Raw genomic sequence first — 22517 nt, 5'->3', positions numbered from 1 at the left:
TCCAGATCAGTCAGGTGCCATCATAATCAAATGCTGAGCACCATTCTCCTTTTATTAGCGAGTTTGATACTTTGACTATGATACTCTCTACATACGGGTTGCCCTATCCCTTTCTATTTTCCAAACCCAGAGTAGCATACCTACCCATTCTAAACGCCTTTCCCTGGAGAGAAACTAACAAGACACTATACACAAGTGAGAAAAAGAACTAAATCATATCATACAGATCCGGAAACAGAATCCCATTCGCCATCGCAAGGACCTCACGTTCATGGTCCGTGAGTGCCTCCTCTTCATCCCACGGCAATAATCCCATCGCCCTGAGCCCATCATCCCCACCCGCATCATTGACATCCCGCACTCCAGGATGCCCGGCATGATCTGCCTCTCCTCCTGGCTCTCTGCGGCCCCCGAAGCTGCTCAGGCCGGCGCCAGCCTCAAAAAAGTCGGGACCTGGATGGCCTCGGAGGAAGGCTTTACGCTGACGGGCGAGGTAAAGAGCATTGGTTTGGGTCAAAGGACAGGCTGGGAGGTACATGTACATGGGGTAAAGCTGCTCTGAAGAGGAGGATGATGTTGGTGGGCTGGAGATGGCATGGATCAAGTCAGGATGCCAGATGAGATAATCTCCTGGTTCGAGCGCAGGGACGGGTACAAGGCTACGGTCTAGCTGGAGGTGGGGATGGAGAGAGGGGTGGATTTCTTGAGCGTAGCTCGGGAGTGCACCGTGAAGGATGCTATTTTGTGGGCTGGTTATGGACCATTCGGTGTTTGGATTGTTGCTGGTGCCATCTCGGGGAGAGAAGAAGGGCCGAAGTAGGAAGTAGGCGGTTGCATGGCGTGGAAGGGGGCAGACGTGGACGGAACCACGGCCTGAGGGGATAGGTTTCAGGGCAAGCCAGCCTTGGAACATGCGAAAAATAGAGCAGGCACCTGTGCGGTGGTAGAGATCGCTGGTCACGCCGAGACGTGTGCTGCTCTGGATGAAAGAGTTAGACACGGGGGCAATAAGGAGGACGAAACCAAGGGCGAGAAGACAAACATACCTCCCATGGGTCGTACTGCTCCCAGCGTCCTTGGAATATCTCATTATAGGTCCCTGCCCGGCCGTACCCATCAGGTTCCCATCGCTCGACGCTTCCTCCATCGACGTGTGCACCAATGTGTGCTTGATCGTGATTTGGTCGGCGGACAGACATCCGATCGGCATATGTAATCGGGAATGAAGTGGTGACTCTTGCCGTGGGATCCCGTGACTTCCATATGCTCATGACAAATCTTTGGGCAGCTAATATGTTGGGACATGCTCGAGCCTTAACTTGTGCTGGACTCCAATAGACGTCTTGGGGTTTTGGATGTCTGGATTGGCCGATATATTCCTGTGTCTCTTGCCACCAAGTCGAAGCGGTTCGTTGTGGAATCACACCGCGGATGACTCCAACTCCTCTTAGTCGGAGTTGCCCAAGGAATTGTTCAGAGTACTGCGGGTTTTCGATGTCGGCGAAGTTGATGATCGGGATAGCTAGTGTGCCCAAAGCCGAAACCAGGTCGATCTCCCTGGAAAGCTCGTGCAATAACCTGTTCCATGACGAGGTAAGTACTGTTTCTTTCCCCTTTGTCAAACTCTCTTTTAGCACAGAGAATCTATGGGTAAGGTGAATGGGTCCCGAAGACGAAGAGGTCATCATCTCATCCCGTTTGGCCAGGGATAAGGAATCAAACATCAAGGATGGGATCTGGAGAGGACCTCCTGAGATGGCCATTACGGGTGATCACGGGATAACTAACACAGTACGACTCAAGGGGAAAAGGCGAAAAGGAAAAGAGAATTGTCAAGGATTATAAGGTAGTTGTGTCTTATCTGATCAGGGAAGAAAACGAAAAATTTGGGGCACCGCGGGAAGGATTCTTGCGGGGAATCGGCGAAATATACATCATAAAGTGGGAAATGACAACGATTCAGAAAGGGACAATACGTTTACATGAGCATACATAAGGTACTTCAGTGTTTGCTGGAAATGGCAAGCAGACGTCGTGATGCTAACGTGTAAGTGTGAAGTGTATACCGACAGGGGTCTGCCGACCGCTCCCTCGGGCCGTCTAACCGGCCAAGGAGATCCACGGAAAATAATCGTGGAAGCCACCAATAGGGGAATTTTTGCACCTTCGTGCAGATGCATTACCCGGATTGAGGATCCAGCCCGGATACTCAACGCAAGGGTATCTGGATAGCTACCGGTCGCGGGTCACCTGTAGTGTTTGTGCAGGGCTGAAGAGAAAGAAAACAAGAACGAAAAAAGAGCCTCCTGTACAGGGGCATTGCAGCCCCTCCCGAGATCCCGTCTTCCCAGGCCCAGATCTTGGTACACAACAGAAACTGCTTCCGCAGGCTAGCCCCTGTTCAGGCCTGTTTCCCTCGTTTGGAGCGGCGAAGAGAGGTTTCGACATCAACTTGCACAGCCGAAGACTTCCTCTTTGCTATTTGCTTGTCTTGTTTTTTATTCTCGTCCGTCGTGTTGGCCGAGGATGAGGGCTGCAGTTCAAAAGCGCAACTCGTGGACTCGGTTTGACGCTGGCCCGGAGATTGGTCGTTAAACAATACATATGCCACACGCTCCACGTCGACAGCTTTTACGCCAAGTCGCTTTGTCAATGCATTAGACCGCTCAGTTAGCTCGGTATATTCTTTCATGTTATACTTGAGGGGCGTTCTAGAGCCCCCGCAACAGAGCCAGTAGAAAGCCTCGTCAGAAAAGAAGATGACATCCTCCGGGTCATGCACAGCAAGAAGCAGCGACGCGGTGGCCGGCCCGATACCTTTAAGCTGGGTCAAGAGTTCTATGGCGCCGAACACGTCGGCCTTGTCTCGATAGTGCTTGACGGCTTGCTGGACGGCATCCCTGACGAAAGAAGCATCGTTTGACGAAAGGAGTTTCATCAGGGTGGGCCGAAACTTTCCGTGGCGACTGGGGCCAAGATTAGCTGGTCAACGAACAGACATCATTTCAGGGGTTTGGAATCGTGTGTAGAAGTGTGGATAAAGGAACAAGAAGACCCAATATGAACACACGGATCCAGTTTAGAAGGAGCTGGACGCGGGTAAGTCCATTTTTGGGGGAAGGGGGGGAGTAAGTAGGAGACCATTCGGTGAGTGACGATCATGAAGTTTGCCATCATCCCACGGGTGGGCGTCTGATGAGGTGCGTGGGAGCCAAGACGTTAACCAAAACATACAGTTTCCACTCTACCAGGGTTTTGACATCATCAAGATCCATCGGCAGCTTCGTTGAGCCGCCGGCGCCGAAGGTGTTGGGAGCCGTCTTGTATCGATATTCATCCAGGCTGACAAGCGTCTTCTGTCCTGGTTTGGCTGCGAGCGAAAAGGATCAGGAAGCTGGCTCGGCACCGGACACACTAACAACTGCTAGTTGCTGATTGTTGTCAATGCTGCTGGGCTGTCCTACCTCCTTTGGCATCGGAAATTGCCGAGATACATGCTGGATATCTTTCGAGAAGGGCGTGAAACTCTTTGTCGGATATGCTATCCGGCGAAGGGATGGGGGTGTGGTGGGCGTCAGGCATTGCGGCTCCTCGAGTCCTGGCACAACAAACGACGGGAGTACGACGGGTTGCGGTATGATACCGGGCCGGGGTTGCAACACAGGGCCAACGGCTACGATGACCTGTCGGGTTCCACAGCGATCCACCGAACTCACAGCGATGGATTCGAGATCGGGAGATCGTCCCGTTGATACGCCAATACCTCCTGGCGTCTTTGTTGCTGCTGTGCGTTTTGCGCTGGCCTGCTGCTGTGTTCAGGAGTCGTAGAGACACTGCGCTGCAGGCCGGGTCGGCGCGGGTGCGCTTCTGGAAGGAGAAATACTAGGAAAAAATTGCACCAGCCCGGCACAGTTGTGGCGCAGGCCGACGGCCCTGCTCGGCTGCTACCGTTCCCTTGGGCGGCGCTTTGAGCTTGAATAGGCTCGGTATCCATATCCAAGAATGACGAAGCAATTTAAAGACATACATCAAACCAAGGATCGATACCCTGCAGCAATAACTTGGCACTTACACTGAAGATGGATTACAAAAGAGGTTCCTGCTCCATTTAATGGACTTGTCTGTGCAGTTCCAAACAAATTAAGATTGCATTTACTTAACGGGGGACTTACTGATCGGTCAGCTGCATAAGGAAACCGTATGTACGGGCCGCGAACTTGCCCACTGCTGGCCGCTAGGGTCCGAATGACTGGCTTGAGTCGTTTAGACCGCCTACAACGACATCTCGTAACGAGGGTTGAAACGTTGCATGCATACAATGCAGAGATGAACTGAAAGTGTCGATGCCAAGCCATATGTCCATATTGGATAGTTCGTTATCACCGTTAAGATGATCACGGTTGACAGGTGCAGATGCCACGCACGGGTCTTAATATGGTACGTGCGCACACAAGCCTCAGCGCTGAGCCGTTGCTGTCTATTTCAGATCGTCCCGTCTGGATTACGGTGGGGAGGGTGGAGAGGTCTCAGATCCACGTTGGTGTTCCCACAAAGCCTTCGCCTGGTACTGAAAAGGGTCTCACAGGCCGGTGGTCCCTCAGTCCGTGCTCGCTTGTTGCGTTTCTCCATCGCGGGCCGTCGCAAGTATTAAGAAAACGTGCCAAAACATCACAAGCACAATGGGCGGCGGTAACGTATGCTGTTCTGTGTTCCCCCGTCCTCGCGGCTAACCGGTCAAAACTCATATTTTCTCGGCCGTCAAGCAAGATCGTAACTGACAGCATCGTGCAGGGAGCCAAGGCCGCGCAGAAGCGTGCCAGGAATCAGGCGAAGCAGCAGCAGGCCAACAAGGCCGTCTCGCAGCTCAAGTCTGTATGTATCGCGAAGGCAATCTGTGAGGTAAGGGTGGGGCGTGAGAAACTGACTGTGTCCACAGAACGCTGCTGCCATGAACATCATTTGCAGTATTTGCAAGCAAACTTTCTTGTCAACTTCTCGTGCTCCTCAGTAGGGAACCCTCCCCCCCAACTAAAAGATCTCCCAGGACACAAAACCTTGGTTGGAAAGCGATGAGTGAGCTAATCTCTTCCCTCTCCTTCTCATTTGTCAGGCTCACTCTGCACGCTGAAAACAAGCACAACTCTACACTTGCGCAGTGCTTCCCGAACTGGCAGGATCCGGGCAAATAAACGGGCGTTAATTTTAAGTTCACGACCAGTTACGACCTTACGAAGACATGTTGATTTAAAAACGAGTTAGGTGCTCATGACATGAGGGGCTGTTTTAGACATGTTGGCGTAGCATATCCCACTGAACAGGCGCATCAGGACTTGCGTTTCAGGAAGCAGGTAGATCTGAAGTATACCAAGTCTTAGGGAGTCCAGAAGTTCGTGGTTCTGCTGCTTTCTTGCTGGCAGTTGGAATGTTGTTCTCCCAGTTCCGTCTATCACTGGATATCCTCACAAACTGAGAAAACGGGAAAGAGGAGAGACATGTGTTTTGTTTTGCTTTTATATTCAACACTATCAAATGCAGTTTCTCTTACTCAAAGACCAAACTTCCAACTTTCAGTATCAATGTGCCTCCACAGCAACGCCTTGCGCGACCATAACGCCCTGATTCTTTTGCTGTTCCTGCTGCTTCGCCTTCGCCTGCTCCTCCCTGATGCTTGCCAGAATGTCCGGATACCATCGCTCGCCGACATCCTGATGGCTCTTGACGCGATTCCGCAGAATGGCCTCACCCAGGGTCTTGGCATGACCGCCTGAACGGAACGTGAACTCAACATCATCCAGCCGTCCACCGTTCTCCGCCAGGACCTTGCGCCGGAGCTCCTTGATGTGTTCAGGTACCTGGCCAATGCCGACGTTCTCGAGGTCATCAAACGTCACGTCGCCACTAACGCCCTGAAAGAAGGGGATCGAGAAACGGGCGCCTTCGCCCGCAGGCGGCGATAGCACACGATGTGTCGTGCTGACGCACACACCCTGAGTCAGAGCCTCCAAACCCTGGCCGATGGCAACAACCAGTGTGCCGTCGATGGGTGGGCAGTCAATCCACTCGCCCTTCATGTTCTGTACCTGCAAGCCTTTGTGATGAGAGGCTTGCAGGAGGTAAGAGGAAAGCACTTTTGTTCGAATTAGCAACTTACGAAACTGAGAACAAAGTAAGCAAAGTCACTTAAGATGGGGGCATACTGCTATCTTTGTGTGGCCCAACTCCCTGATTCCCCTGCTTTCCGGCAGCGCCCAGTGTTCCAACATCCGGGTACTTGACAATTTTCAGCTTGTGCTGCTGATCCTTGTCGAAGAACTTATTAAAGGCATCTGGGGGAAGCCCAATGGCTTCGGCGATCAGGCTAGTGAAGTAGATCGAAATCTCGCCCATGCGCTTCATATACTCAGTAAACACTGGGCGAAAGTTGGGCAGTAGCTCAGGAGAAGGCCACTGGTTTGGTGCCCGCAGGTTGTAGTGTCGCGGGTCATTCGGTCCAGGGAGTGGATGTTCTGTTGAAAGATCGATCTGCTCTCTGTGGTCAATGGCACCCGCCGTGATCTCGGCAGAAAGGCGAGAGTAGCCAAGGAAGGACGGAGCATTCTTCATCTCGATCTTAAGCCTAACGAGGGTGTAAGTGAGGTGTAAGTGAGTTATGTGTTTGCTTTCATTTTTATTCTTTCGGGACTGTCATACTTCTCCTCCTCCGGAATATCAAAGAAGGCCTTGCCCTCCTTGATGACCTGCTGGAAGAACTCATCCGAGATGCCGACATTCTTGAGATAAAGGAACCCGACCTCCAGCAAGGCATGTCGGAGCTCTTCAAGGAATTTAGGCTTGGTAGCCGGGTCCTTAGCCAGAGAGAGGTCCAGAATAGGAATTGAAGTAAAGGACATGGTGGGCGCTGAGAGGATAAGGGGAAATAGAGCAAATAGCTTAGGAAGGTAGTCACAAAGGAATTAAGGGAATGTCAACGGCGCTTCGCGCGGGAAGAAGGCTTATATGGACAAGGGAGAAGCTGCAAGTTTGCTGTTCCCTCGGCAGGAATCGTATCTAAATTCAACACTCTACCAAACAGGGTATCGCATAGCTGTTCCATTGGAAACTCTAGCCGGCAGCGCCGGCAGCCCAAGGCAAGGTACCCTTAAACTTCGTTGGATCAGTTGACATGGTTTGGGTCTCGAGGATGGCGTAATCGTTCACCATCGGCCGTGCCCCGCATTTGCATCCACAATGCAGCATGGCGGGGTGGTAGAGTGGGGTCAACTTCCTAGTTGTTGGGTTCCACCCGTGTTGCGAACAAAGTGAGACCCGATCCTTCGGTGCCTTCTAGACGTGCCCTCTAGACGTGCCCAGCCTGTCAATCGGCCTTGATGAGGAGCAGCCATCGCCTACTGCCATAAGGAATGGCTCACAACCAGCAAGCTAACGAAAGCTCTGGACAACAGTCAATGCTGATCAGTTGGGGAGCCCAAAACTTAATATCTTCTAGTTCGGAGTTGGCCCTGAGGTGAGAGTCCCGGCAAAATAGCAGAGCCCGGGAGGGGCAAATTAGGAGCTTCGAGCGCTTCTGGTATGGCACGATGTGTACAATGAGAAGAGAAACTCTCCATACAGAGACTTCCTGGCAAGGTTCTTGGGAAATGCTCCCGAACTTTTCATGTTGAAAACCAGGTAGGCAGGCTGCGATTGAGAGCAATGGTACTAAGCGTTGATGACTGGCTTGGTGGAGAACAGGCTGGCCACCTGATAGAAGACATCTTCGATCGGGGGCATCGCGAAGGCGGGCGCGGCATTGAAAATCTCAGCCAATCGTTGCGGCGCAACGACAACGGCATGTGTGTCTTCATTGTCTTCCATATCAAGATCGTAGTTTGCGTCATGCATTTCATCATCATTGGCTTCAGCCTGCTCCAACAACAGCTGTTTGTCGGGAGTGTCTTCCATCTCTGTATTGCTGGTATTGTCCACTCCCAGATCAGCCAGAGACTTAAGGAGTGGCGCTTGCTCAGCACCTTCAGTGATAGACCAAACTTGCGCTGCCGAGTCGACGACCACAAAGCCAGAGGATGAAGGGACGGCGCACACCGAGATGATGACCTGAGAGAAGGTTTTGACGAGTTTTGGTTCTTCATCTTCAATGTTGAAGATTAGAAGCTCGGATTTCGTGCCTCTCTTCAGCTTGTCCTGACCTAAATTCGGGATGGGTGCTGCAAGCGCAAAACTCCGCGATTGATGGTTGACTGCTAGCTGAGTGAGTTTCTTGGCTGCCTCAGATGTCTCCTTTAGAGTATAGCTCGCAAGCATCTCGTCAGACACAATGTCATAGACAACAAGGTCGTCTGACAGCATAATGAGGCACGAAGAGAGGGATTTCATCGCGCGGATGTCACCTTTGAACATCCCAGACACAACATCGCGTACGGTACCAGTCTGGGTATCAATAGCCACAACAAGCGCCCCAGACGGAGGCCCAAAAGCGGCAAAGAGGATCGACCCATCCTCAGAAAAAGTGATAGCACCACTATACGGAATGCCCTTCAGGATCTCGACCGAATCATCCTGTCGTTCGTGAACAGGGAGAGGGACTACACGGGAGCACGACCAGCTCCGTAACGGTTGGCCGTCCGGCCTAGTAGCCATAAGGCCGTCTCTCTTGCGCAATTTCGGGGACCAGAAGCGAACCATTCCATCATTACCAATCGTGGCAAACCGTGCCGAAGTTGGGTCGCTTGCCAGGTCAAAGATAGACTCCGTTTGTTTGGTGTAATGGGCATCATTTATCCTCGTGACCAGTTCGAGGGATTGATCTGCCCCAACTTCCCAGAATTTCAGGTAGATCTCCCGTCTTTCCTTGCAAGCATCAGACTGCGTCTTTGACCCAGTAAGATAAGCTTCAGTATCTCGTTCTGGCGGTTGCCATTCGTCGATAGAAGCCAGCCATTTCCCATCGTGTGAAAAAGCGAGCTTGGTGGCAGTTGGCTCAATAATCGGTACACCTTCGCTTGTAATATTTACATCTGTCGGGTTGGTGCGGGCGATGGCTTGCTTGGCGACACCCTGGAAGGATGAAATGTCAAACACCTGGACAAGGGGAGTGGAGGTTGCCCCTCCTCCCACTGTCGCTTGCTGACCATTACCGACACACAAAAACATGTGTGATGGGTTTTGGGGACTGATGGTCGCAACCAACGGGGAAGCGATTTCATCGATGGGTCTCCAGACACGGCGAACCAAGGCGTCTTTCGAGGGGCGATCTCCGAGTACAAGAGACTGAATGCCCGACACATACATGCTGGGCTTCATTTCAGCAGTAGATAGGACCATGGCCGAATTATCGTCCAGGTGAAGGGCGTATGCGGATCCCTTGGGTGACACAACGATGTTTTCGATTGCAGCAGACAGGTGAGGAAGAAAGTCAACTCTCCCGGTGTCAAGCTGCCACAGAACAAGCACAGTTTCGTACCCTCCAGATATCAGGTAATTTCCTATGAACATAACCGTCAGCACTGGATTGCATGTTTACCAATGTTCACCCCACAATGATGCACTTACCATCCCCCGACCACTTAACACTGTGGACAGCTCTCCGGTGCCAATGGTATTTCCTTGGTTGGATCGTTCCAACCCTCAGAGGACCAGAGGCTTCAGTATGCAGATGAGCAAGCAAGTTGCTGTACACATAGATAGCACCACGAGCGCCGCCAACAGCCACGTCAATATCCTGGAGCTCGGCTACCCCTTTTTTGATCATCCGGATTATGGGTCGAATATCGAAAGTGCTGATGATGTCCGGGACATCAAAAGAGACAAAGCGATAAGCTAATTCCTCCCAAGATGCGAGCTTCTTCGTTTTCAGAATGCCGATATGAAGTGCCTCCTTAGCAGCAGCTACAATAGCTCTGCCACCAGCAACAGACCGCAGCGACTGCGGGCTCTCGTCATAGGTATGCAAGAGTTTGCCTGTTTTAGTGGCCAGCATCTTGCTGTTATAGGCAATGATTTGTGCGGAGCTCTTGGTAAGCCGGTTCAACGTCAAAAGCACATCATCAACTTTGCCAGCGACCTCGATTGCATCCACTGCCATGTCCAACAGCTTTTTGGTGTCAATCGTTGATGGAGTATCAACGCCTTCACCAGAGGTCCAATTGATATGCCAAATGCGGCCGTCAGAGCATGCAACCCAGAGATAATCTGGGTTCGACTTCGATAAAGCTGAAGAGACGATGTGTGTGGCAGAGGGCTCGTCCAGGTCATTGGTCCGTGTAAGTGGGAGTGCGATCCGGCGGACAAGCAGGGAGTCTTCTGTTGAGTACACCTGGATCGAGGTGTTATATGTAATAATCAAGTGCCTTTAACGTCAATTAGATTGATGTTGCTTGCAATGAAATTCTTCCACATGTTAACTGACCTCTCATCCTGTGAGAAGATAGGGTCGATGTCGGACATCCTACCCCCCATTGGTTTGGACACTTTCCATGACGCTAACCTGTCCGTGGTTGCCAACTGCAATGGGCCCGAGTTTCCGTCAATAGGCTGGACAGCCAGACTGTTCGAGTTTAAATTGGCAACGCTATCGGCAGTGGCGGCATCTTGGGGTTTCGATCGTGACCTGTGACGATGCTTCTTCTGCAGCGAGTGCGGGTCATCCTTGGGTTCACGCTTCCGTTTGAGAGAGGCTGTATCGCCATTTGTTTCCATTGTTGATACCATCTCGGCGGGCGAATCGTGATAAAGGTGAACAGCCGAGGAGACAGTGAAATAACTTTGAAAATGGCCCGAGCGAACAAAACCGCCAACGCGATCCTTCACTTCATTGCACTTTAGCAGAAATTTTGGCGGAGACTTTTAAAAAAAGTTACGGCAAGTGGGGACAGTAAATACTTATCGATACGCACGGATCACATTCATGTGTAACGTCCAAAGATTTGAGACTAAGCATTGGCCAACAGTCGAAGAGCAATCCAGCTTTCTTTCTCAACCTTCACAAACCACACACCCTATCATTTGCCGACTCCATCACCAATCTTGTTGAGGACTTGCACAAGCGCTGATCCGCATCACATACAATTTTCTACCAGACAAGAATCAAGGATATCATTAAAATGATTATCCCAATTCGCTGCTTTTCCTGTGGCAAGGTTGGTTGCATCATCCTACAGTGTTCAACAGCACAAATAGTTAACTGGTTGATAGGTTACTGGTGACCTTTGGGAGAAGTTTGTTAAGCTTATTGAGGAGGAAGGTCTCAGTGATGGGTATGTGAGTACTCTTCCAGAGTGGTAGAGCTGGATATGCTAACTAAGGGAATAGAGATGCTCTTGACCAACTCGGCTGCAAGCGGTACTGCTGCCGGCGTATGGTCATGACCCATGTTGACCTCATTGAAAAACTCCTGAAGTACGTACATTCCTCATGCTTGAGTTGGTCGTCAGGTTGTTCTAACGCGACCCTTTTCTGAAGATATACTCCTGACGGCCGGAACTACAAGAAGATCCAGATGCAGATCCGCGCCCAGGAAGAGTCTCAGACGGCTTCCCAGTCATGAACATTTGCATACATCAGCATCAGAGTGGCTAGCCTTTTGGGTGCTTAGTAGTTGATGCATGATGTGGTGGTGAAGTACTCGTTGATTTACGGGCGTGTTGGCGTTTGGGTTGATTTAAGATCTAGGGACGGCATCAAATATATAGAGATTGCTTAACGTGCATTCACAAAAGGATCATCAGGCGTACACTCTTCTTTGGCCCAACAAGGACCAACCGCATAATCCATCACTTTATGCCAATACCCTCAACACCTTTGCAGAGCGCTAGGACAGCTATTTCCCACCATGTGAATTGCAGATATCGTTATCAGAAGGCCATTAGGTCAGTATGTTTTTGGTACTCTTCCTTCGATGTTGGTTATCCCAGCCGATGAACAGTCCCACAAGGGTTGCAGTTGAGCCGGTATGTTGCTTGTAGAGTGTAGGATCTTGATCATGCCTCACGGAGCATTCACCATGTTCCCTATTCTCCCGGTGTTTGATCTGTGACTAAGCGAAGTGAAAGATGGAACTGTAACCCAAATATCAACTCTTGAGTTCAAGGCATGCTACCATCTGTCCCCTCTCAGTTTCCGGTTCTGGACTTCATCCACACGGCAGAGATTGAGCGAGTCAATGTCACTCCTGCTCTCGGCTGCCTGGTCAGGCTGTCCTCAAGCGGCGATGAACTTACTTTTAGTTGCCAATGCGAGTCTTTGCATCTCCAAGAAGAAGGATAATTCATTTATATATGAGACGCTAGAGTCCCAACCCAGATGGCTTGGAATGATCGACAAGTCCTACCATCAGTCCTATGAACAGGTCCATGAATGGGCCCACGACCGCGCCTCCCTCCAGTGAGGTACGTAACTGCATGGCGCTCCATACCCACCTTACAGACCGCTTGGAGCTTTAAGTGTTTACGGGTAATTCTTTGGCTTCTAAAAAGTAATATGAAAGAACTGTTGTCACTTGAAGCTATCAACTCAGCTCCTTGCCTCAGACCTCGCGTGTTTGCTGAATTACACTGCCCACTGTACAAGCAAACCCGCCTGGCAAAAGGCCCGCGAGATTGGCCCGGCCAACTGGCCACTGCATCGTCACCAATTCTGGACAACGCAGGAAAGGTCTGCTGTGTACCGCACGCTAATGCTGAAATGGAAACAAGAACCAAATCCTTGGGTTCCTCTCCGCCGGCGCTTCCCGGCCCTTGTCGGCTTCTCTGGGCTGTGTGCATTTCGGTGCCAAACCCACGGGCCGGCTGCGGCGTTGCGCTAATGACGGCGTGCCCTATGTTTGGGCTCTCCTAGCTAACGGGATTGCTTGTCGGACCTTGCCCAAAGAATAGTCGCAACTTTCCCGTGATCACCTGCAAGTTAGTGTCCTCTGCACCAAATCGACCAGCGTTCGCCGCTACGCAAGACAACAGAGACAAGCGCTGTGCATGCGTGTGTGCTGGGTGCGACAGTTCCGCCGGTGGTTTCAGGTTTACTGACCCCTACACCAAATCTGTGACTGATGCTGTGCTCTGCAGTTCTGCTGTGGTAAATGCCCATTCTCGGCATGCGATGCTGTGTTGGGGAATCTTGCATATTTCTACTCTTGAAAACTCTTCCCTTAAAGTTGGGGGCCATCAGTCTTCCGATTCGACCTAGGGGAGACGGGAAGGGCTGTTAATCCCATGTTTCATGTGCGCCCAAAGCTAGGAACGGGACAAATTTCGGCTTCTTTTATTCCTAAACCTGACGTGCGCAATGTGAACATTGTCCTCAGCATTGTGGATGTGCCTGCTGACGAGTAAGCCGACAAGGACAGAAACTAACGCGAGAGCCCAGCACACTGGGAACGATGCCGTCGAGTTGTTGACACACCACCGTGCTGCGCAGCTCATTGGTCGGAGCAGTTCTCCATAGCTTCGGGCATGGGGGGCTTGTCCAACAACGGCCGCTGACTTGCTGGTAGAGCGAGCCAGAACATCTCTTTAAGCGCCGGGTGTTGGTCCCCATGCAGTCCATCGGCAGAAGAGGGGCTCGTTAGTCACCCTCTGACTGGCTCAAGGCTCACGATGCGCATCCGCCCCTGTCAGAATGTGTGGGATGCAATTGACGTTCGCGAGGCTCAAGGTCTTGAGTTGCACGCAGCAGAAGCACCACCACCAGCTCATCCACAACTATCCCTCCTGCTCCCATCACCAACATTTAATAGCCTACCATAGTAGCTCCCAGACACCGGATCCTGGATCTATTTGTAGGTTGTTTCCCGGCAGTTGGCAAGCCGGAGTATTTTTCTACATATCCGTATCACTCTCAACGAGATGGCATCAAGAGTATAATAATCTTTCCTGAATTGCCGGCGGCCTCAGACACGACGTCCTGCTTACTGGACTACAGAGCCAGCGCAGCTCAGACTTTGTGTTGAGCGGTTGATACCTGACCAAGGCCAGCCAAAGAGTGGTGGTATTGCCGCACTGCACCGTGGACTTGTTAGCTGCAGGTTGTTGGTGCCTAGCCCTGGTTGGGCAAGCCATCCAGGGAGCGTTTCCCTGTGGGCCACTGCAACCTTGCCCGTTTGGCACTTGAAAAGAGTGTTTCTTTTCCTTCCATGACCTTAAGCGCAGAGGCGCCGACCCTCGTTCGCACACTAACTACCTCACTAGATCACGGTCCATGACTCCATCTTTTTGACGAAGTACCTACCTAGGTGTTGTGCCGACAAACCATCCTATTATCCCATACCTTCGCCATCCTACGAAGCTGGCGGTTGTCGCGTTCTGTCAAGCGCAAGGTTCTTATTACTGATCCCCTTCGTCGCTTGACAGCTGCACCCGACCGTTTCGACACCTCCATCTCATCCTTTCCCCCTCTTTCCCCGCAGACGGGACGTTCGGTGGTGGTCCATTTTGTGTACGATCTGCGATCTCCCTAAGTTTCCTGGCAGCCAGCCCGATCTCAATTCACTGGCGGCTTCAAGAAAACGGTCTTGGCTGGCCGTCCTGCCCTTCTCGATTATAGACGTCGGGCCATGGTTGTGTGTTTTGATTTTCTGATCCACACTCAGAAGCAGGACGCTCTTCCGTATACGCGCGACAACGTCTCTGCGGGGTGACGAGTAATATCCGGTAATAGTATCAGCCCCAACCAGACAGAGTCGTTGCTGCTACGGCCGAGCTAGGGACCCCGTCATCTCTTCTTCACCCACCTTCCATTCTCCTCAGATCCGCTGTTACTTTGCTTGCTGGTCCTGGACAGACTTGACGCACCCCGCATTCTCTTAGCTCCCTTGACTGTGTGTCGTCAGTTCGAAGTAGCACCAAGCAACAAACCAATTTTGAAGCTGGCCTAATATCGGCGCGCCGCCTCGGGCCTGATCATCCCCGCGACCCAGTTACCTTCCTGATCAACGCTGAGCGCAATGGCCCTTGAGGCACCACTCCGGTCATCAGTGGGCAGCATCACAGCCATGTTCTCAACACATGCAGACATGTCTTTTTCAACGCGGCCTGAATCTCCAGCCTTGCCTCAGCAATATATGGCGTATGGCTCCCCTAATTGAAGATTGGGTTCGTCAAAACACTATGATTGACCATGCTGTCTGTTCACAGCTCCTCCGGTTCTGAATCCCAGTCCCTGCGCCCAAGTTCGCGTCCAGAATCGATCGTGAGACCAAGTTCGGCACAACAAATCCTAAGCCCTAGCAGTGATATCGTTGGCCCTTCGCCTGTGACGTCAAACGGGACTGAAGCAACAGAGATAGAAGACGAAGCAGCCGACAATGCGGAAGAGCCACAGCACCAGGGGAAGAATTCGGTTTGTGCATTTGCTATCACGCAAGCTTGATATCTTCACTAATAACTCCATTAGATCCTAATGCTTAGTACTAACCTACCGGAACACGTCCGGCGGCCCCATAGCGAAGAGCTTGTTTCGGTGATTCATGCTCCCCCAAGCTTCCAAAACTGGGTATGACGATACCTTCATCCCAGACATCCAGACACGGCTTGATGTTAACGTCGGTTTCCTGTATTCAGGCCAGCGATGCTGGATCAAGACAGACTCCTTCCAACTCGACAAGCGCTGCGAGTGCGGATAACAGCAGTGCGAGCAGCCCTCCCCCCAGTGAACCATCGACAGTGGTAAGTCTTAGAATTGTCTTGCTCGCCTGTAAAGCTTTTGACCTTGGATCTTGCTGACCTTGGAAAGGTAACGTCGGGTAACCCACCAACGGTCAATACCAAGGTCAAGCCAACAGCGTATGGCATGGACGTCCCAACTCCACAGGCCCAAAAGCTCGAGGATGTGCTTGCGGATTCCTCAAAACTGAGGTCAAGCACAGGTAGCAGTCTTGAGTGTAAGCTCATGAAAAGGCAGGATAGGCAACGACTTGATTATCTGACTCGCATCACTGTAGTGATTCCCGAGACTCGAGAAGCAGATGATGACGATGACGGAGATGATTTCCCAACGGGCACGCGCAGTCGTGAGAGCGAGATCAAGGCACTCAAGGCAGCCCTCGAGGAGTGTTGGACGCTTTGTAACACTCTGGCAAATCTTAGTTCCATTCACCGTGCGCGAGTATTCAGCAACTCTGGAACTCCGGATGCGCATGAAAGGGCCTGGAAGACCTGCTGGAAACTCTGCAAGAGACTCTACCACAGCCAGGATGACGTTTCTGACTCCTATGGAGTCCGAACAAACCTGGATCTCTGCCGGGAGTTCTGTCAGGCATTGTTTGATATCCGGCAAAGGAAAGATGAGACCTCCGACTCGATTCTTCGAGTCAGCTTTGAGCTCAACAATCAGTATGCTTCTACCACTTTGATATACGAGTTTTTCCTGTGCTCCGACTAATCCAACCCTATAGTCTCTACAGTGCTCAGGATAGCCGAAGTCTCCCCGAGGCCTTCACTGAGCGCACCCTGGATTTCTATATCACTCTTTGTCACCGCCTGATGAAGCAGCGCAGCGACCTTACTGAGGAAACGGATTCACTCCTCCGAGCATGCTGGGCTCTTGCCGAAATGCTGTTTAGCTTACGCCAAAGCCGCCGTGATGGCAAAGCTCCCGACGAAGAGCTTCTTGGATCTGCTGTCCAGGCATGCTGGGAGTTGTGTGATATCTTCCGCGAGGGCTGGACACAAATCCGACCAGATCGTGGCACGCCCAAGCCAAATCAAATTACCTTCTTCGCCGCCACTTCGCCTTACGGCCATCCGCCAACAAGCAGTCATCCATCCGAAGCTTCTCGCTCTAATGCTGGCAGCCGCGCTTCGCTACATTCAAAGCGCGAAAGTCTTCGCAGCATTGGCGAGGTCGAGAGACCGCGGGCGCATCCTCTTGTTCCAGAGACGCCAGTAACTGATCTCGACGACACGCCTATGTCGCCAGATGCCAGTCCGCACATACCCAACATCATGGTTTTAGGCCCCACAACGGAGTCTCGCAGCGAGCGCGGGGGGCGCTGGTCTAGCAATGCCTCTAACCTCTCAAGCTATAGTCAAGCTACCCAACACACATCGAGCACCGCTACCACAGCCACTTCGGAGGATATCAATATCACTCGGATCAAGGCCTTACTGGTGAAGGCCGCCATGAACCTTGGGTTCAACCGCGATACGTCGGATGGTACCGGGGGCGCCACATCTTTGCAGACGTTTGTGAGAAGTCTCCCGACAGGCTCGTTTGGCTCCCTTTCCGCGCACACGGCCTTGCTGCAAAACTACAAGACTTTGATACTTTCTGATACATTGTTCCGTTCCTTTACTAGCCTACCTGTGCGGCGACGCTTCTCCGCCCAAGAGATCGCCAAGAGCGTGAACTGGATGATCGTGCGGTCTGGCCAGTATGCATTCCTTCGCGATTTATTCAAGATAGTCTTCGGCTTCCAGATCGAGGAAGCCGAGACCAGAAAGGGCAGTGGCTTCGTGGTTTAATGAACACCTGGCTACCTTCAGCTTACCCACGCGACTTTATCCCTGGCAGCTTGCTTCTTGACACCTGGTCAACACTTGGTGTGTGTATTCCTTTTTAATATGGGCCGCTGCTGTCAGCTTTGCATACCACTACAAGCTAGACTATTCGATCGGCTTCGACAACATCAGTATCAACTTTACCGCAACACCAACGTGGCCGACCAATTCACTAGAGCAAAGTACGGCATACAATTTGAGGGTCAACCCCTGCGGCTTCTACTTAAACCTTTCCTCTCTACTTTCAGATACCCTAGCTTTGGTTTATACTCTGATCTGGATTTCAGTATTTCTTATATGAACAGGGTAACGGATATCACAAGTGTTATCGTTGGATGGCTTTGACGGCCTGTCGTGATTGCAACATGGCGGAGGAGTCGGTGTGGTATTATCTAACCTGTCATTTATAGGGCATGAAGGATAAGACACTTTGTCTCCAAGGAGTTGTGGTGTCTGGGGATCTTAGTCAACAAGTTCAGGTTAGAACCAAACACAAGTTTGTATTATATCAACACCAGTCACAGTCAATGCCAACTAAGTGAGTAAATAAAGATCTTGCTTGCTGTGATCCAAAGGAGCTTCTAATTGAAGGGAAATGTTAGCACATGAACGCTTATCATTGGTGCTCGACATCTCCGAAATCAAAATTTTCCTACCGGGGGTGCCTTTTTTTCTTCTGTTCTTGGAAGCAAGAACGATATGGTGAACAGAAATCTAAAAGGAGTTTTCATTTCAAGAGGTTAAGGAAATGGAAATCAAAACCAGAAGACAGTCATCATAAGATAATGAAAGATAGGGAAGACTGCCTCGTAATCTAATTAGTGACGCGCATGAATGGATTAACGAGAATGGTATTGAGCTCAACCGGGAGTAAATTAACGTACTTTCATTGGTCGGGGTGCTCCTTTAAAGAAGGGGCTCTCGACGACCCGTGTTTTCAATGGTAGGTTAGCATGTTAACACGTCCTCAAGTATGCGTCTTTTTGGCAGGACGGATAAAAATATACCTGCTCTATATTCTTTTATTTTTTTTCCAGCAGCAGACTTCACTCTGCCGCTAATTTTCCCAGGTATCTCTTCTCTCCAGGTCAGTCGATCTGATCGCCCGGTGTCACAACAGAGCGCCTTTGAAGGGTGATGGTCAAACCGCCAATCATCGCCTCATCGCAAGCAAACATAAGGACGATCCTCGATGAGTTGATGTCACTAAATTTCTATTGTTTATGACCTGTGTACATGAAACCTTATCGTCTCAACGCCAAAACCATAGAACGCCCCGAACTGCTTTTCAGCTTCTCTTTCTCGAACATAACACCATAATCTCTCATTTCTGGCTCCTAGGCCCCTACTCTCGCAAAGATCCCCCACCAAAAGCCCACATGCTTGGTCTCCTCCTCCCCAGCATCGTCTCCCCAATCATCCTGACCGGCGACCATATTTTCGTTCAAACAGCATAGAGAATTTGAAACTAGTTCTTCCCTTAGCGTAGCAAGCAGACACTTAGTAACATCATCGCGCTGTGGCACCATGATCAGGGCACGCGCTTTAGTACCAAGCGCCAACTGCTCGTTGATGGCTTGACTCAACAGTTGAGGATGATTGTCGTCGTAGAGAGGGTCAGCAGCGAGGACAAGCTAGCACTGTGGTCAGTTGTTTATTTGAAGGATGCAGGAGAGTCGTGAGAACCTACCTGGTAACGGTTATGAGTATAGAAACGTGGATCGATTTCCTCTGCAGTCCCTCCCCAAGTAAGTGGAGCTGCTTCAACCACACCGCCTCGGGATTCTACAAGTTCCTTATTGAGAGAGACATTGTGTGCGAGATTGGGGATAATGTTGGGAAGGTCGGTAAGAGTGACTCTCGCGCGCCAAATACAGGCGGCAGCAAGCCCTAGCAACCCGGTCCCAGACCCAAGTTCAAGCACCTCCTCTGGAGTCGACATGACTCCTGGGCGGAACAAGTGTTCCAAGGGGCCTACCGCGAAGTCATGGAGAAGTTGTGCCAGGGCATACGAGGAGCCCCATGTCTTAAAGCCCAAAAAATCACCCACCAGAGGAGGTTCGCGAATTACAAGGCTGAACGGTTCATAAGCCTGGGACTCAAAGGGCCATTGTCGAGTGATTTCTCCCATTGCTGCCCGTGTTATCAGCCTGCTGTGCTCTGGTCTCTCCTCGTCATCAGGTACTGTCTTTTCAGTTCAAACATACCTGTCCTCCCACATCGTTCTGACAAGCGCTTGCTTGCCTCTTCCCAAATTACTTCTCGCTCGGCATCGCTGTTGAGCCACTGTAGTTTGCTCTTAATAACGGAAGAAAGGAATGAAATGACTTCGCGACGGCCATGGGCTTGGGCTATGGCAGCTTGCTCCTTGAGAATGTCTGCTCTGGATTCTTTGAGGCTCCAGATTTTTGGCTCCACGCGGAGATTCTTGAGGTATTCAAGAAGGACTGGAAAGGCAGGCTTCTGCCAGAGATGAGGAAGCTCGTCTTGCTCGACCAACGGAAGCAGCATCCCGTATGGATGGCAACTGGAGGTCGAAGGATATATACCAAAACAGGAGACAATACAGAAAGACAATAGCTATGTGGAGGACCGAGGGTAGTCCGAATGAGAGAATCCGTACAAAAAAGCAAACCAAACGAAGGGATCAAAAGATTCGCTATGTGCAACAAAATCGAGCAAGTGGGCACTCGGAACGGGCTGGAACCGATGCTGCTGGTGAGAACCAAACCCTCTTGGTGCTCGACATGGATTTCTACCTACGCTACCATTTACTGATACGTTATCAAGGAAGCAATTCCCGGCCCAAGCAGATCCGCTTATCTTAAATACCCCTGTGCTCCCAGAAGGGCAGGGCTGGGCCATAATCAAAGTCCGGTGACTCGCTGAGACAGGAGGAAGATGGCGTTGAAATTTCAGCAGGGACCCTGAGTGCGCTCAATGGAGTGGGGCCACCCAAGCAGGAGGAGCCTCAGCGCCTCAGCGGTTCGGCCGAGTGGGGCAACGACGGTGCAATCTACCGATGCATCTTGAGAGCAGCCACATCCCCCCACTTTTGTGAAACTAAAGTTACTGATTGGACCGATCTGTGGCGGGCCTGGGCCACATCTCCCACAAAAACTCTGCTCTCTCTCGAATTTGGAACTTGTCCCCTTTTCTTCCTCGTGAAGCCTCGTCCTCTTCAACGCTGCGTTTCTATGCCACAAACGGAGAGCGCTTGCGCAAGCAGCGCTTTCAAATCCATCTTTCTCTGGCATATGAGAAATTCGGAGAATCGGCTTCACTCTTGGTTTGTCCATTCCTCACTCTCGGGTGTTGGATGGGTTACGAGCTCTGCCGGTGACGGCTTGGCGCGAATTCGCGTCTGTAATTGGCATCAGAAAAGCAGGGCTTAGAGGCCAACCTTGTGCTTTTGCGAGGGGAATTGGTCATCTAGGTTCCTCTGGGAGGGCCGTTACGAAGCTTGTGAGCAATCACTTGAGTGCAATACGCAGCGTGTGGCCTGCCTTCTGGGCAGATCACACAATTCGATTCCGATTATCCTGTTGAGGACGAGGCTTCATCACCCTTTTTTCCCAGGTAAGAAGTTACTCCTTTGATTCCCCTCCCCCCCAAGGGCAAGATCACTGCTAACGACATTACTGTCGTCGGTTGGTGGCCGACGCCGAGACTCCCTAACTTGCTTCCCAAACCTACGACCGCTGCTGGAGAGCTCTCTGCGGCTTCTCAAGCTATTGGGTTTACTATCAAAAGCATAACACTTGCCATAACTTGGATTTTCAATGGGCCTTTACCGGATTAGCTTTTATGGCTATCCTTTCTACACTCTACAAATGACTCTATTCTGCATCCCTTGGTCAGACCAATAAGGTTAAGGACAAAATATTGTTTAAAAACCAAGCACTCACCAATACTAAAATCTTCATTTACATATTTTAAATGTACTACCGTTTTGAAAGTGTTCAATTCTTGTTACAATCTTGCTTAATAGGACGATGAGAGGAACGCATTTTCCTAGCACATTTGGGCACTGCTTGAGCTGCATGTGATCTTTATGTCCAATACTTGTCGAATGCTCGGACTTGGCTCTACCCTTGTGGCTTCAACCATACATAAACAACATTTATCATAATTGCTGTCTGATTGATGAATGCTAAACAGCTTGGGTCCATTGAACACTTCCAAAAAGTTGGAGGGAAGCTAGTATGATTGTGAGCATCTGGAAAAGTCAAGGGAACGGTATAAGTGGAGTAGATACATGAAATTTGGACAGGCTCTCGCAGCGCGGGGAAGCTTTGTAAAGATCTACCAATGATATGTATAAACTTACTTGCGCGGCTATTTCGCAGTTTTTTCTGACATTAATGGTTTCTGAATCCGTTGTTGAAATACCGGTATGAAGCAGGGCCCATGACGTCTGCAAGTATGTTACCTTCGCTGCTCAACAGCTTTGTTCTCTACGCTAGTTCATGGCAGCTCTTCAGTGGCAAGGTGACATGACTTGGGCAGCTAGCTAGTATGCTTGCGTGTACGTGTTCGCCCACGAATGAAAATACGTACAAATGGTAGGTGAGTTCAGGCGCTGAGGTTTGCAAATTCCGTTTACCCTTCCTGGAAGTTCTCCGCACTTAGGAAGGTAAATTGAAAGTATGTAGTCTCGCTTGTTGGCCGAATGGTTTCATGACGGAGGGGCCGTCGTTCTTCCTTGGCTCCCGCAAAGTATGGAAAAAGAGTTGGGAGAAGCGAAACGATCACCCTGGGCGGAGCACTCATGAAGACGTACCTAGATCACTCTGTCCAGCAGGCTCTCTCCTTGGCATGAAGGGAAGAGGCCACTAAGGCTCAAAAGAGGCCCCGATGTGGTGACGACAATGCGGTCACCTGGCTGCGGCCATCACGCCGGATCTCAATAAGTGCGCATCAAATCCAAACCTTGACAACTAAGCAAGTGTATGAAACACGTAACTGCTTTGTTAGGAACTCAAGATATCAATTGTCCAAGCCCATCATAGGAGCTGGCCTAAGGGGTGA

At 50.9% G+C, this 22517-nt stretch overlaps 7 protein-coding genes across 7 annotated transcripts; 2 read left to right on the top strand and 5 right to left on the bottom strand.

The window, feature by feature from the left end:
• Positions 1 to 208: 208 nt before the first annotated feature.
• Positions 209 to 1763, bottom strand: CTHT_0058320 (uncharacterized protein; the record flags this gene model as incomplete). The annotated part of the gene is made up of 2 exons (XM_006696089.1): positions 209 to 979; positions 1047 to 1763. The coding sequence occupies 2 exons, from the start codon at positions 1761 to 1763 to the stop codon at positions 209 to 211; spliced, it is 1488 nt and encodes a 495-aa protein (XP_006696152.1).
• Positions 1764 to 2401: 638 nt separating this feature from the next.
• CTHT_0058310 (uncharacterized protein) lies at positions 2402 to 3582 on the bottom strand (the record flags this gene model as incomplete). The annotated part of the gene is made up of 3 exons (XM_006696088.1): positions 2402 to 2966; positions 3235 to 3370; positions 3465 to 3582. 3 exons carry the CDS (start codon positions 3580 to 3582, stop codon positions 2402 to 2404), a joined length of 819 nt encoding a protein of 272 aa, XP_006696151.1.
• Positions 3583 to 5573: 1991 nt separating this feature from the next.
• Positions 5574 to 6890, bottom strand: CTHT_0058300 (uncharacterized protein; the record flags this gene model as incomplete). The annotated part of the gene is made up of 3 exons (XM_006696087.1): positions 5574 to 6127; positions 6198 to 6616; positions 6691 to 6890. 3 exons carry the CDS (start codon positions 6888 to 6890, stop codon positions 5574 to 5576), a joined length of 1173 nt encoding a protein of 390 aa, XP_006696150.1.
• An 808-nt stretch (positions 6891 to 7698) lies between these two features.
• Positions 7699 to 10707, bottom strand: CTHT_0058290 (uncharacterized protein; the record flags this gene model as incomplete). The annotated part of the gene is made up of 3 exons (XM_006696086.1): positions 7699 to 9482; positions 9550 to 10346; positions 10406 to 10707. The coding sequence occupies 3 exons, from the start codon at positions 10705 to 10707 to the stop codon at positions 7699 to 7701; spliced, it is 2883 nt and encodes a 960-aa protein (XP_006696149.1).
• Positions 10708 to 11099: 392 nt separating this feature from the next.
• On the top strand, positions 11100 to 11542 carry CTHT_0058280 (RNA polymerases I, II, and III-like protein; the record flags this gene model as incomplete). Its single annotated transcript, XM_006696085.1, has 4 exons — positions 11100 to 11135; positions 11191 to 11252; positions 11308 to 11394; positions 11458 to 11542. The coding sequence occupies 4 exons, from the start codon at positions 11100 to 11102 to the stop codon at positions 11540 to 11542; spliced, it is 270 nt and encodes an 89-aa protein (XP_006696148.1).
• Positions 11543 to 14980: 3438 nt separating this feature from the next.
• Positions 14981 to 17450, top strand: CTHT_0058270 (uncharacterized protein; the record flags this gene model as incomplete). Its single annotated transcript, XM_006696084.1, has 7 exons — positions 14981 to 15054; positions 15123 to 15327; positions 15382 to 15480; positions 15549 to 15653; positions 15721 to 15868; positions 15929 to 16319; positions 16382 to 17450. The coding sequence occupies 7 exons, from the start codon at positions 14981 to 14983 to the stop codon at positions 17448 to 17450; spliced, it is 2091 nt and encodes a 696-aa protein (XP_006696147.1).
• A 1373-nt stretch (positions 17451 to 18823) lies between these two features.
• Positions 18824 to 19997, bottom strand: CTHT_0058260 (S-adenosylmethionine-dependent methyltransferase-like protein; the record flags this gene model as incomplete). Its single annotated transcript, XM_006696083.1, has 3 exons — positions 18824 to 19120; positions 19177 to 19619; positions 19694 to 19997. 3 exons carry the CDS (start codon positions 19995 to 19997, stop codon positions 18824 to 18826), a joined length of 1044 nt encoding a protein of 347 aa, XP_006696146.1.
• Between the last annotated feature and the right edge of the window lie 2520 nt (positions 19998 to 22517).

This window comes from Thermochaetoides thermophila (genome assembly GCF_000221225.1).
Source record: "Thermochaetoides thermophila DSM 1495 unplaced genomic scaffold scf7180000011820, whole genome shotgun sequence".
Lineage (NCBI taxonomy): Eukaryota > Fungi > Ascomycota > Sordariomycetes > Sordariales > Chaetomiaceae > Thermochaetoides > Thermochaetoides thermophila.
Note: the sequence above shows the minus strand (reverse complement) of the source record. Positions and strands in the feature narration are given on the sequence as shown.